At 38.4% G+C, this 15,457-nt stretch overlaps 1 protein-coding gene across 32 annotated transcripts in view; it reads left to right on the top strand.

Annotated features, from left to right (window-relative positions):
- The window catches only part of Hdac9 (histone deacetylase 9), an 869,516-nt gene that overhangs the window by 380,535 nt on the left and 473,524 nt on the right, over positions 1 to 15,457 (top strand). For 22 of the 32 annotated variants that reach the window (XM_030246984.1, XM_006515264.4, XM_006515266.1 and 19 more), the window contains one exon: positions 8,216 to 8,278. In XM_030246984.1, coding sequence (XP_030102844.1) covers positions 8,216 to 8,278 — 63 coding nt within the window. Of the gene's footprint in view, positions 1 to 7,181; positions 7,378 to 7,397; positions 7,962 to 8,001; positions 8,279 to 15,457 lie in introns of those variants that run through there. The other 10 variants (XM_030246992.1, XM_030246991.1, XM_030246990.1 and 7 more) reach the window with 7 other exon arrangements.

Raw genomic sequence — 15,457 nt, 5'->3', positions numbered from 1 at the left:
ATATGAATTGCTTAGAAGAACATTTGTGGTATTATTGTAGTAATAGCTATCTCTTATTGAATTTCCATCAGTCTGGCATTATATGATTTTCTGTAATTTTATAACCCTCCAAGGTTTCATAGTAAGAATCACGGTATTAAAATTAACAGAAAATTGAAATGAGCTCAAAAGGACTTTTGTTTGTTTCTTTTTGTTTTAAGCCAGGCTAGCCTGGAATCTTTTTTTCTACAAAGACTGGGCTAGCCTCAAACATTTGGTGATCTTTCTGCCTCTGTATCCCAAGTGCTATAATTGCAGATTATATGTCACCGTGCTTGGACAAAAATTGAGTTTTTAAATTAAACTACATTAGTAACTGTATTTCTTTTAAAACTAAAAATTCTGTGGAAGCACAAGCTATCTTTCTTTGTACATCTATGATTACTCAGTATCCGAATGAATGAGTTTTGTATTTAAACCTAAGGTTTACTTGGTCCATCAATTCTAGGTGTTGCATGGTCATATAGATTTATCCACTTGTGTTGGACATTTAAAGCTGAATAGAGCCACACATGTGCAATTGGAAAACACTCAGAAAATATAACTCAGAACAAGTCGCTCCTCAGGAAGACCAGCACCCAGGTGCTCTTCACTTGAACAGTGAGTGCTGGCCTCACATCCCAGCAACAAAAAGCCATTTCTGAACATTTTTTTTCCTAGCCTTTCCATGTTGAATATTAGTGACACTGCTTCCTAGTGTCTGAGCTATTTTAATTATTTTCATTTAAAAATTATTTTGTAATAATACTCACTAATTTGATATTGTAATAAAAAGATATTTTATCCATTTATATTTTTAGCAATGTAATTACTGCTTTGGGAAGAAGATCAAGTCCCCTGGGTCTCATGCTTTATTGAGCTTCAGAATCGGTAGAAAAGCTGCTGAAAAGATGGAGTTTTTTTCTATATCCAATAAGTTGCTTTTCTAGCAAGTTGATCCTGACACTCTGTAAACTCCTAATACCAGAGGAAGTCACTGTTCAATCTGCTCTAACTCCTAAAACTAGAGGAAGCCATAACTTTTGCACTCTATTTTGAAAGAAAATAGGGGAAGGGTATCAAATCAAGACCCAGTGATCCTTTTAAAAATTGTTTTGTATGGAACCGTCTCTTTTTATAATTTGATTGAAGATGCGTTTTCCTAACCTCTCTACCTGCTGCCGGGTCCAGGTATATAGAGCCTGGTGGCAAGCAGCTTCTCCGAGTTGCGAGCAGCTATGAAAATGACTGCCATTTATTGACTAACAACTGATGTTTTTCTTCTAGAAGAGGAAATTCAGGTAAATAAGTTAGTCCACAAACAAAAATGACTACATAGACCATTCCTCCCTCCACACTGCTCCTTAGAAAGCTGAGAGCACAAACCCATTGATCACAATGGAGTGCATATCTAATCCATTGATCACAATGGAGTGCATATCAAACACATTGATCACAATAGAATGCATATCAAACCCATTGATCACAATGGAGTGCATTTAATGCTGTTGTTGTTGGTAGCAGTGTGAGACATATGAAGATGCAATGGAGGGAAATGACCATGGGTGGCTGTGTAGAGGGAGGATACCAGACTTCACCCAGGAATTTATGGAATTCTTTTTTTTTTCTATTTTCACATTTCTTTTTTTTAAAATATTTTTTATTATTACGTATTTCCCTCAATTACATTTAGAATGCTATCCCAAAAGTACCCCATACCCTCCACCCCACTTCCCTACCCACCCATTCCCATTTTTTGGCCCTGGCATTCCCCTGTACTGGGGCATATAAAGTTTGCATGTCCAATGGGCCTCTCTTTCCAGTGATGGCTGACTAGGCCATCTTTTGATACATATGCAGCTAGAGTCAAGAGCTCTGGGGTACTGGTTAGTTCATAATGTTGTTGCACCTACAGGGTTTCAGATCTCTTATAATGCACAATTTAATACTTTAGGGAACTGAGGTTTAAAGCTTAGAATCTGGGATGAAATGAAAAGCCTACTTACCTGATGTTTCTATCATTATGCCTCTAGAGGAGAGATTGCCTTTGCTTAGGGTAGGAACTTCAGCCATCAGTAAGACAGATTTGAGAAAAGACCATGATGAGCAGGAGGTCTGAGGGGAGGTCTGTAATAGGTTACTTTAACTCATATTTACAGTGCTGGCTATAGAACCTAGCTTCTTGAGCACGCCAGAAGAAAGAAAGAAAGAAAGAAAGAAAGAAAGAAAGAAAGAAAGAAAGAAAGAAAGAAAGAAGGAAGGAAGGAAGGAAGGAAGGAAGGAAGGAAGAAAGAAAGGAAGGAAGGAAGGAAGAAGGAAAGAAAGAAAGGAAGAAAGGAGGAAAGAAAGGAAGGAAGGAAGAAGGAAAGAAAGAAAGGAGGAAAAAATAAGTAAAGAAAGAAAGAAAGGAAGGAAGGAAGGAAGGAAGAAAGGAAGAAAGGAGGAAAGAAAGGAAGGAAGGAAGAAGGAAAGAAAGGAGGAAAAAATAAAGAAAGAAAGAAAGGAAGGAAGGAAGGAAGGACGAAAGAAAGAAAGAAAGGAGGAAAGAAAGGGAAAGAGAGAGAAAGAGAGAGAGAAAAAGAAAGAAAGAAAGGAAGGAAGAAGGAAGGAAGGAAGGAAGGAAATAAAGAAAAAGAAAGAAAGAAAGGAAGAAGGAAGGAAGGAAGGAAGGAAGGAAAGAAAGAAAGAAAGGAAGGAAGGAAGAAGGAAGGAAGGAAAGAAAGAAAGAAAGAAAGAAAGAAAGAAAGAAAGAAAGAAAGAAAGAAAGAAAGAAAGAAAGGAAGGAAGGAAGGAAGGAAGGAAGGAAGGAAGGAAGGAAGAAAGGGACAGCGCTCAACTACTGAGCACTGTCTTCAGCATTGTATTAGCTTTGGAAAGACACTTTATAGTTTTTCCCAAATGTTTTATAATTGCAAAATTTTTGAAAAGACATTTGAGGATAGGATTCAATACTTACTTTCCACTATTTTGGAAACCTGGACTTCTGCTCTCATTGTCTCCCATTTTTTAATCTATCTGAAGGTAAAATATGGTAATAATTCAATTTCAAAAGAACTTAGCCAATTGAATTAAATTTATTATATTGAGTTTTTTTAAATGCCCTTTAACTTGGATGTTTACGCTAGTAAACATTATTGTAAAATGCTCCCCCGACATGATCCGTAAAACGAGTGTCAAAACGAGCTGTTAAGACGTGAGCTTCATTTCTTTACCAGCACTAGTGAGGTGGAGTGAGACAACCAGCTTCTTGGAGTTGAGTTTTCTGCATGTGAAATGCTGGCGGTCACTGTACGAATTGATTGTTTTCACAGTGCACGTTTTTCTTCTGCAAGACAAACTTCAATTGCCATACGAAGGGCCTAATATATGTTCATACTAAAATATCTTTTTGTTGTCAACACTTAAGTGGTAGACAGGAATGCTAATGAAGAAGAAGATGGAATAAATCCATCCTGTTAGAGGTGAGACAAACAAGACAGTCAAAATGAAGACACGTTGGACAGCAGTTTCCTGAAACCTCAGAGAAATAGGATAATTACTTGCTATTCTGGAGTTTTATTCTATTTTTGCTTATAAAAGCTTGGAGATCTTTTTTGTCAATTGTGTTCTGTGGGTGTAATTAAGCATGAAGTGACGAAAGATGTGTAGGCATCTATTATGCCAATATTATGATTGTGTTATTTGTCTTACATATTTTTCACAATTTTTGTATATTCTGTTGAAAATACTCTGAAACAAGTAGACAATTATTCCACTTTTATCAGTAATTCATTTGACACTTTATTTTGAAAGTTTAAAGTAACTATTTGCATAGTTTTGGTAAGGGGTAAAGCAGGGTAACTGGAAAACATGAGTGCTAGCGATACAAAGTTAATTACCATGGTCACCATAAAAAAGTCTCTTTGGACCTGATTATGAGACACAAACACGAAGAAAGAAAGAAGTGGTGGTGGATGCACAGGGAGCTTGATGGCAGCAGGTTTTCTTTCTCTTTTAAACAATGTGAATACTGCAAATACTGGTTAACAGAGAAATGTATTTCATCATCGAATATTTATACATTCTGTCATAATTTTCTCATGGTTGCTTGCATTAATTTATTGTGTATTTAGTTTACATCCTGATTGTAGTCGCTCTGCAATCCTGGTAGTTTCCCCCTTCACCTCTGAAAATGGGGAGGTGCCTTCCAAGGAACCAGCCCAACCTGGTACCTCAAGTCACTTCAGTACTAGGTACATCCTCTCCCACTGAGGCCAGACATGACAAGTAATTCCCTCTTATTCATCTCTCTCTTGACCCCCCTTTACCCTTAGGTGTTTTCCTTCCTTGTCCCAGTTGTTCCCCTTCTGCTTTTATGACATTCAGGAGGTATAATATGCATCCTCTTACCCCTTCTCTCTCTGCCCCTCAGTTGTGTCGATCTCCTCTTCTTGTCTCAGTTTCCTTTCTATTTTGATATTCTACATATACATATGCATATGTGTATGTCCCACATAAATACATACATACATATATACATGCATACATACATACATACATACATACATGCATACATTCAAATCAGTACTCCACAGAAATACTTTTCTTAGTCTGGCTTGTTTTATTTAAGATGATTATATCTAGGTCCATAATTTTCCTGACAGTGTAATGATTTCATTCTTTATAGCTGGATAAATCCTAGTGTTCATATATACCCATTATCTTTTTATTTATTCATGTATTGATGTGCCTCTGGGCTGATCACATATCCAAATAATGCCATAGTGAGCATGGCTGTCCCCAGGGCTGTCCTGTAGTCCTCTGGGTATATACCAATAGTGGTAGAAGAGCTTAAATGATAGCTCTCAGTTTGGTTGTTTGAGGAATCTCTATACAGATTTCTATAGTGACTGCAGTAGCACCAGTTTTAATTCCCATCTGAGGTGCATGAAGTTTCCTCTGTCTAAACGTGCTCATTCGCATTGAGTTACCTTGTTATCTACATGAGATACATCTTGATTGAAGGTGGAGTCAAAGCAATTTTAACTTGCATTTTCCTGAGGCCTAGGGTGTTGACTGCCCATCAACCAGTGAATGGGTAATGAAATCTGGTCCAGATATAAAATGGAGTACTATTCATCTCTAACAAAAAGGAAACACAAAATTTCAGGAAAGTAGGTGGGCTTAAAATGTATTAATTGATATCAATTGAGGTCACATAATATCAGAAAGAAAAATAATTTTTCCTCTCATGCACGTCTAGTCTATTACAAATATGTATATATGTAAACAAATATTCCTGTGGTTAAAATATAACACTTAGAAAGAAGAGAATGAGAGATATATTATAGGTGATATGGAAAGATTCAATACATATGTACACATTAAATGCTGGACAGTGAATAAGGAAAACAGATATAAAGCTAATTGAATTTTTTTTTAGGTTTAACTCTGTCATTATTTTTTCAGGTTTTGTTTGTTTAGTTGGTTGGCTTGTTGTTGTTGTTGTTGTTGTTCTGTGGCGGATGACCACATGAAAATATAATTAACAGTGGAATACAATACCTCTTGTGAAGCTCCACTGCTTCTGAATGGCTATTCTAACTGTGTAAACTTTCATTAAAATGCATACACTTAGGATACGACTAATCGCATGTGTGATGTTTTCTATTTATAAGTTCTCTACAAAAAATTATAAATAAAAAATCATTTTACAAGCTCTGCGAATAGATGTCTAAAAGCTTTTCTGACAGGACCTTAATGCACTAAGTAGAGTGCACTAGATGGAACAATAAATGGAGACGTGTCTTAGAGTGCAAAAACATTATAGAATAAATATTAAAAATGAAGCAATGATAAGGGGAGAAACATTGCATCTCTCAATTAAAAAAAAAAAAAAAGAATGAAGCTGCCCTGACTGGAAGAGCAGCTCCTGTGGGAGAAACTGAGGCAGATTGCATATAACTCTTGAGAACAATCCCTTTCACCAGATCCAAAGTGCTGAGTATGATAACCACACCAAGATGACTTTCCCTACGAAGGACAGGGCTTCCATCCCTTGAATTTTATACATCCATTAAAAAAAATGTGAAAACTATTTTCCAGTGATAGAAACATTAAGGATTTGTTGTTTTGCTTAAATACAACTGCCTCTAGAAAACTGCTTTGAAATGTTTTGTGAGTTGGCTATTCAGATAATGCCTTTTCCAGAAGAGGAGAGATCTACACAAGGAAAACAATCCAGCCATTGTTATCCCATCTTCTGTTTGTCAGACTTCTGTGCACCCTTCTTTGCTTTTCCTGGTTTCCACAGCCAGCCTGTGGGGGGCGTCCTCTGCCATCTGCGTGGTCCAAGCCTTGGCAACAGGAGCTCTTCTTCCTCTTGTCTCCCCTGTCCCTGACAGCGATGCTGAGTAGCTTAGACTTGGAAAACCTGGCAGAATGAGGGGTTTCCCTTTCCTCTATGTCCTTGGAACTGGTTAAATGCTGGTGTCCCATTTGAGGATGCTGGATTCATTTCTTGCAGAGAAATGTTATTATAAATGTATGCCAGAGACTATAGAACCTTTCTGAGAGGTTGTGCAGTCCATTTGCCTTATAGGTGAATTCTATAACCTGTGTTGGCCTCAAACGACTGACCTTTTTTTATACTAAACCAAGGTCTATATTTCAGCGAGTCAAGATATAAATAGGCGCTGGCCATTTGCACTTGGGTAGTGGGCACAGAAATTGATTGTCTGATTGGCAGGTGCAGATGCTCACTGATCTCACATCTGTAAGAATATCACGTTTACAGGTGAAGTGCATCTGGCCTGTGGCACAGAGGAAAGTACTGCAGATCTAAGCCACAGCCACAGTTGGATTTTTATTTATTTATTTATTTATTTATTTATTTTTGGTTTTAAGTGTAATAGGAAATGGCTGCAGTAAAATTGATCTAAGATTGGTCTAAGATCACATTAGGGGTGAGACGGACAAATAGCTCGTAAACAACAACAACAACAAGAACCAACCCAAACCTTCATAAAGTTTTTTTATTCTGGGGTGTGCTTGTTTTTCCAAAAACTACCTCTGCTAAGTCTCCTGTCAGTGCTGAAACTAGAAGGCAGAAAAGCTTCTCGTCCCACAGCCAACTGCAGTGTAGCCAGAGAAACAGGCAACAAAAATAGATCACCAGGATTGCTGTGCGTGGGTGAGGCAGAAACCACATTATGAGCAAAAGCTTCCAGTATTATTTTAGAACCAATACAGCTCTGCACTTCTCTGCTCTCTCTTCCAAAAACACATACTACAGAAATAAAATGAAATGAAATGTGTGTGCACTCTCCCTCCTTGAGTTAGAATTCGGCTCCTTTTTCTCTTGATTTCCTTTCCTTGGAGGTGAGATGCCAGTGTGAAAAGCCAACATGTAACGCAAGTTGAGGGAGGAAAGAGTTAATTGCTTTTAAGGCCCTGCAATAGAGAATTATGGTTTGAAAGATAGAGGCTGGACAGCTGGCTTTGGTGGGGTATTTTTAAATGCATTAATGCAGGCTGCAATCACTCGGCCATGCTTGACCTATTTTTGGCTCAGGCCGACCATTGTTCTATTTCTGTGCCTGTGGGCCATGCTGTTGTTGATTCATATGCAAATGGATTATCACTAGCTTTAGCCAACTTGAGCTGAGAGAGACTGAGAAAGGGAAGAGAGAGACGCACAGACAGATAGGAGGACACCCTCTGGAGCCACTTGCAGGCTGAGGATCTCTCCTTGATACCTTAGCAGTCCAGGGAGCTAGACGCCAGGTTTAATGGTTTCTTTTCTTTTTTATCCCCATGGGTAGAGTTAACATTTTTCTACTTATTCTTAAAAAGAAATAACCCCTGAAGCACATTCCTTTTGCCCACCTGCTCTTAGTTTCCAGGATAGCCTAAAACTCGAGCCAGCTATAGCATCCAGTCTGCTCTTTCTGCTTTGCACACAGGTTGGTAATTGGAGGGGTCTGGGGGGGGGGGTACTAGGTCTTTTTAAAGGGTATGTCCATCTAAGCAGAAAGGAAATTATTGTGGAAGTTGATCCCCTGCTTGCTGTTTCTCCTCGGAGAGGAGGGAGGACCAGTCAGGGTAGCTCTTGGGACCAGAGAGCACTGAGCAGTGATGAATCTTTCATGGAGCTGAAGTAAGAGTGACTGGAGTATGCTGCAGACAATTTACGAGACTGACTCCTGTGTTTCCTCAGATGGAGTGGCCGGACGGGAGCAGCTCTTGGCTCAGCAAAGAATGCACAGTATGATCAGCTCAGGTATGATCTCTTTTAGAGCTGGGATGTTTATGTTTGAGAAGGCTGGAGGGGAGGCGGGGAGGGAAATGAAAGAAAGCAGCTTGCTTAAGGAATTGCTTTTTCGGCTTGATGTTGATTTTTTTTTTTCTTGGTGCCATTGAAGTGTTTAACTTAGATCCTTCCTTTACCCTTTGCTTGCACATTCTGAGTGTGTTCAGAGAAGGCTGTTTCTGAATGAAATTGCAAAGTATTGCTTCTGATGCCAGGGGACACAAACACAAGTAGAAGGAAGGTGTTAGCCTTACTGTGCAACTAGAGAAAGGAGAACTGTGTTGTGATTGTTCACACATGCTAGTGGGACTTTAAGTTCAGCTTGGGGCTTCAGTTTAAATCGCAGCTTCAGCCAGCCAGATGACTCTATGTTTACAGTGTGCATGCACAAGCGGAACTATTTATAGATCTACCTTCTGAAGGATGTGTCTGAGGGGTTCTCAGGTAGTTTTATTCCTTTTCCGAATGTGGCGTTTTCTCTGAAGCACAGAGTGAATTTGTTGTAGATGAGACAGAATTATTGCCAGACGCTTATTTTAATTTTCCCCCAAACACTTGGGAAGTCTAGCAGTGCCAGGCAGGTGCATGCGCGCGCGCGTGCACACACACACACACACACACACACACACACACACACACACACATGTGCATGCACACACACATGTGCAGGCACACACACACATACACACACACAAAGAAATAAATATGTTAGAAGCAGGTGCAATGCTTTGTCAAATTCTGACAGGAACCAATTCTAGTTTGTAGTTTTTATGTACATGCTTGATCTCTCTCAGAGATCCTCTGATGGGTGATGGGGCTTGTCTGCTTTATCAGTTTATGTCTATTAAAAGTTCCTACTCTCCAGGCAGGCTGATTTACTTTAATTACTGCTGTTTGTTATTTGTTTTCTACAACTAATTCATAAAGCTTTTATTACTCTGTTTCTGCCATCTTCTGAATACTGTAGCCTAAATTGGTTCAAAGTTCTTCTTTGGAGCTTCCTAGTCCCCCCTGTGGGCTTCCTCTCAGTTATAGATCACTGCCTTCATCCCCGATGTCACATAAAACAGCTTTTGCTTAGTAGACTTGAGTAGGAAAGGAATATTCCACAGGTTGGCATGAAGTCGCCTTTGGTGCCTGTACATATTCCCATCTGTGGATCCTGCTTAAAGCCAGTTCTCTTTAAAGATCTGTTCAGTGCGATGGTTTTTAGATCCTCTGTTTTCCCCATCTTTTTATAGAGTCATAATGAAATGTCAGTTTTGTAGAATTTGGTATTTTACACCAATGCCGCAGTAATTACATTCATGAGTGATGTCTGTTTAGCAAAAGGGAACATACTAGAACATCCATGGTTTGTTATCATTGTGACTGAAAGCTAACAAGGGCTCAGGGAGAAGAAGCTAGCAGGTGTGTCCCAGCTGGAACTGGACACTTAGTATTGCATTTTTGAAATATCAGTGAACACTATAAACGCTTATTTTATCTATTTCTTCAGTACCATAATGACTTTTTCGTCTTTGTCTTCGTGTAGAATTGTTTCATCTTTTAGAGAATAGAAACAGCCATGTCTTGAAAGTAACAACCGTTAGCTGACACTGGGGTAGCCACTGGTGTGTTAGCAGGCTTTATGTTTTGCCCATGATTTTAATAACCGTCCAACTTGACTCAGATCCCAATAGAGATTATCATTTACCTGACATTAAAAGATTAGTATGCAGCCTAACAAGATTTTCAAACTGGAAAGCCTGTGATTGCTTAACTGCCAGCAAGGCACCTGCAGCTACATACGTGTAGCATACATGTAGCATAGTTACAGGTAAGGTACTATGCTAGCAAATGAAGAGCAGTGTTGTAGTCAGTGTCAGCCTACCTAGCCTACCACACAGCCCAGTCTGTCTGCTGCAAACAAGGAAGGTCTAAATTTTACTTGGTTTTAAAACACAGACCCTTAATCAAATCCTTCCTATGATATTTTATTTTGTTTACTGAATATAATCTTAGATTTCTTTCATTCCACCTTGTGTGTGTGTGTGTGTGTGTTCTCCTGAGTCTCTCCTTCTGGATCACAGAGATACCAAGTACATTTTCCAATATATGTTGCTTGGATTCCACCCTGAAGTTTCTCGCCTAATTTTAAATGAGCATCATAGAGATCAGGTTTGCAAATCTCCTCAGCTGTAGCATTCTTAGAAAACTTAGACCTGCAGTGGTGGAGTTAGGACCTGTATAGTTGGTTCTGCTGGACCTTCACCAGATTGTTAATTTTCCCTCTGGACTCGTTACTAAATTATTGATGTGCTTATCTTGATCGAGTTACAGATCTTGCTTTCATGTTTCTTTCTGATCTGTTTTGAGTAAAGAATAAGAAGTGTAGAGTGTCTGGCTGATAGAACAAGACATCCACAGCAGTGCTGGGAGGTTGCAATGTTGTCCGCAGACACACATGTTGATGAGCTTGCTGACAGCTGCTTGTGGAGTTGATTTGATCATCTTCAAACAGTCATTGATGGTGTGCACCTGCTGGTCTGTCAGCATCCCTATGAGAGTCACATGTATAGGCACATCTGTAAAGTGTATGTGGGCATATTTTTCCAAAGAGAAAAACTGGCTCTCCAATCTTGCTGAGCATTCTAGATGAGTTGGATTGTCTGTTAGGAAATAGGATTTTGGTCTATAGTCATGTTTTGTTAATTTTCTAATAAATTTGCTATTTCCTTGGGTATCTTGTTTTTATAAGAACAAAGTCTTTTCCTTATGACTATGTATGTATCAGGGCAGGTCCACAATGTGTGTGTTGGTTCACATGTGTGTGTTCTGTGAAACATATCAGATATAGTGATCAAAGACAAAGAAGCTGATGAGTATGTGAACTCATTTCTAACTGTGAAACTTCACTAGATATTTAATGAATTAGTTATTTTTAAGAGTTAGTTTCATTATTCAATTGTGATTAGCAATGTGGCAAAATAGCATTTGTTGTTGATATCATATTAGGTCCTATGTGTTAAAATAAATTATTTTTGTGCAGAGATCTTTATATTGGATTGTAACCATTTATGTATAGTTGCATGTTTTCCTAATGATGATGGTCAGGCTAGACATCAGGCAGGATAAAGATGGTCTACAGGAGTAACATGGTCTACTAATGTCTTAGTTAAAAATGTTCTACAATATTAAGTTTTGAAATCCATTAAAAGTGATGAATTTTACCAGGTCCATTTCCACATTTGTGGCTTGTGTGGACCACGTACAAATATTGACTCGAGTCTGTCAGAAGGAGCAGGCAGAAGGAGGCACAGTTTTCTGTTTTCAGGCTTGTTGCCTAGCATGTTGGACAGCAGAAATATTCAACCAGTGTTGGAACAGTTTTGAGGAATTGCCTCAGGTATATACCAAATTGCTGTCAGATATAATTGAAATAAAAACATCACATTCATTATTTATTCTTACTTTTAATGATAAAAACATTTAAGGCTAAAATTTGACTTTTTATTAAGATATGTCTTTACTTTTCCAGAATTTATTGTCTCTTGGTATGTCATACTGAGAGAAATGGACCATTCTGGAGTCAGTAGTCAATTGTATCTACTTGAAAGGTAGAATCTAATTATGAAGTAATCAGTGAAAGCTTATATTGTATAAGAATCACTTCTTGTCTGACCTGTAATTGCTATTTTTCATTTTTTCTAAATCATGTTATCACTTGGAATATTTGATGAGAAAAAATATAAAACTATTTGTAAGTAAGTCTGTTGGCAACAGGGCATATATGTGTGTCCGATGGCTGAGGACCACCCAGGTACTGTAATTAGTAGTATATCCATTCACTAAGACTATTCTATAAAGCCCTCCCATGTCTAAAGGAGTTCTAGAGTAGGCATTTAAAATATATTCTAAATGACAATTTTGAATTTGGAGGTGAAAATGTAAAGATGTCCTGCAGACACAGCTCCTCACTACTACTGATGGCTACTGAAGTGGGTCTCATAAAGATATAAGCTACCGAGCAAACACAGTCCACATTCAACAGGAAGTGCAAAGAAAATTCTGTGTGCCCTGCTTCCTCATCAACAGCCACGGAAGCCTCTTCGAGTGTTCCTGGCCTACTGACAGGTTCCTAGAACTCCACTCTTCCCAAATCTGGAGAGCAGCAGACTGGGTGAGATTCCCTCAGTTAGGTTATCCCTTTTCTCCCACATGACAGAAGCTCAGGAGAAGGAATTAAGGAAGACAAGGCTAGTGAACTGGGAGCTAGAGCTCGAACATGGCCCCTCTAGACAAATCCTGGCATACAAGCAAGGCCCTGCCTGAGTTTTAGAACAGGCTGTTACCACCTAGCTTATCTTAGGGTTTCACCAAAAACAAACTGTTCAAGTTTTTTTAGACCAATGATATTGTCTAAAAATTGCTTCCCAGAAAATAGCACACTGTAGAAAGCAGATAAATTCCACAAAACAATACCACAAAGATGAGCATGGTAAGACTATAGGATGAGCTGGACAGGGAGATGTTTGCTAATGGGATCCCCTGAGAGTGACAAAATCATGATCATTACAGAACCAAATTCATCATTAGAAATATAAGAAACTGACAAAAGGGGGAAGGGTTGAAAAAGGACAGTGGCTTCATGTAAATAGAGAAAGTTTCACATATTTGAGTATCAAAGATTAACAAAATGGTTATTTGCATCCCAGAAATTAATGTTTCAAATCTGTCAATGAAGATAAAATGTATACAAAGTGGTTATATATATAAAGTGGTATATATACACATATACCACTTTATATATATATATATATATATATATATATATATATATATATATATGATGAATTTATATATATGATGAATTTATATATGTATAAATGTATATAATAAAGATATATACAATGCACATAGATAGATAAATGGATAGATAATAGATAGATAGATTGAAGATATATATGGTAAAGAATGAAGAATGATAAATTCTTTGAAAATAAAAAGAAAGAAAAATACTGCAGGTTGAGTTTCTTTTGGAAAAATTTAATGCATATGCTCTAGACAGTCATTCTGTCAATGGGCTACTGAACCATAAAAACTTCTTCAGGGTTTCACATGGGCAACTACAGGCTGTAGGGTCACATGGAAGGAACAAGCTCCACAAGATGGAGAGGAAACTGGGTGTAGTAACACACAACTTTAATCCCAGCATTTGGAAGGCACAGAGAGAGGCAGGCAGTTCTCTGTGAGTTTGAGGCCAGTCAGGTCTACACAGTGAGTTCCAGGACAGTCAGAGCCGCCTAGAAGAGAAATCTTTTGAGCTGTGAGAGAAGTACCTTCAATATCACTGGCAGCTGGAATGTTCTTAAAACGAGGAGAGAACAGGTCAACAATATAAATCCCTCACATATGAACTAGATGGGCTGAGTGGAATCCAGTTAATGAACAGATGAACTTAAAAACCACATACAGAAGGAGAAAACTTAGTAAACTTAACAGGGGCGTTGTTGTTAGTGGTGGATTTAATTGATTTGAATGAATATGGATCACACTTGTGAAAAAAGAAAGCAAGTCTCATCCCTGCAGGAAACTTCATAATATTAATTGGACTAAGCATTGTGATGACCTGTGAGTGCCGAGACGGAGAGATATGAGTGCCTGCTACCATCCTTCGCTTCTGTTAACAGGGACAGACTCACTGATACTTAAAATAGAAACATGGAGTGGTGTTTTGGTTTAGGTTTTTTTTTTTTTTTAAGTTTTCAAACACTAATTATTTTTGATAGTTTATTTAACCAGAGGAAGACCTTTTGGAAAGAGTATCTTTTACTGAAGACGAATTTAGTGTGTTTGTAGTTTCTTCAAATGCACTTTTAAATCTGCTAGGTTCAGTTACATTTAAGGGTTTGTTTTGTTTTGTTTTGTTTTACAAACAACACCAATAATATAATCTTATTTTTATGAAAGTGTTTATTTTTTAAAAATCTATCCATGCCCTCAAATAATTCATACATAGAATGATAGGAAAGAAGTTGCATTTGGTGAAATATCGTCACAATTTTTGCTTTTGTACATTTACATATATTTAAGCTTTTATTTATTGTGTGGGTGTGAGTGTAGTGTATATGTGTTTTGTGCATGCACGTGAGAGTACAGGTGTTCTATGAACATGTGAAGGCCAGAAAGGGATGCTGAGTCTTGCTCTATCTCTGCCTCATCTATCTGAGACAGGTTCCCTCACCAAATCTGGAAATAGGTTGTTGTCAGCAAGCCCTCATGGGCCTCTCATCTCTTTCCAGCACTAGGGTTGCAGTCCTTGGCAGGACCACACATGGGCACTGGTATCCACTCTCTGAGCCATCATCTCTCTATCCCCTGCAGGAATAAACTGATTATAAGAAATTATTGTCTTAGATTGTTTTTCCTAATACTTCCATGTACAAAGGTTTTGTGCCAAAATTTTGAATGTGAGTGGTATTTATATAAGTTGTTTGACTTTCTACTTCGAGTAAAAGAAAACTGGAAAGTGACAAAGCACTGGGGTTTTGCCATGAGCTAAAGAGCTGGTGGCTAGGCCGCAACAGGGACTGAGTAATGTCAGCTGCATTCAAACCCTGCACACAGTTCTACTCCATGGTTGTGTTCTGGGTGGTGTTGTACTGTTTGTACTGCTACATGACTCAGAGGTCATGATTTCACAGTACTGTTTTTAACTCCTGCCCTTGATTCATGATGGATTTCAGAGAAAAAGGAGAGGACCTGGTTCTTTAGGCTCTTTCTCTATTTATATTAATCTCTCCTCTTTCTTTCTCTCTCTCTCTCTCTCTCTCTCTCTCTCTCTCTCTCTTTCTCTGTATGTGTGTGTATGTGTGTGTGTGTGTGTGTGTGTGTGTGTGTGTGTGTGTGTGTGTGTGTATGTAGGTCAGAGGACAATCTTGGTGTTGGTGGTATATCCTCACCTTCCACCTTGTTTGGGACAGGAGTCCTTTGTTAATTGTCATTGTTTACACTTGACTAGTTCTCCATTGAGTGTACATGGACTGTTCTGTCTCTACCTCATATATTACCATAGGAGCACTGGCATTATAAGTTTCTGCTTCTGTGTCTAGTTTTATGTGTCTAGTTCTCTGTCTGTCTCTCTGTCTCTGTCTCTGTCTCTCTCTC

Source organism: Mus musculus, chromosome 12, assembly GCF_000001635.26.
Source record: "Mus musculus strain C57BL/6J chromosome 12, GRCm38.p6 C57BL/6J".
Taxonomy (NCBI): domain Eukaryota; kingdom Metazoa; phylum Chordata; class Mammalia; order Rodentia; family Muridae; genus Mus; species Mus musculus.
This window is presented reverse-complemented; position numbering and strand designations above follow the sequence as displayed.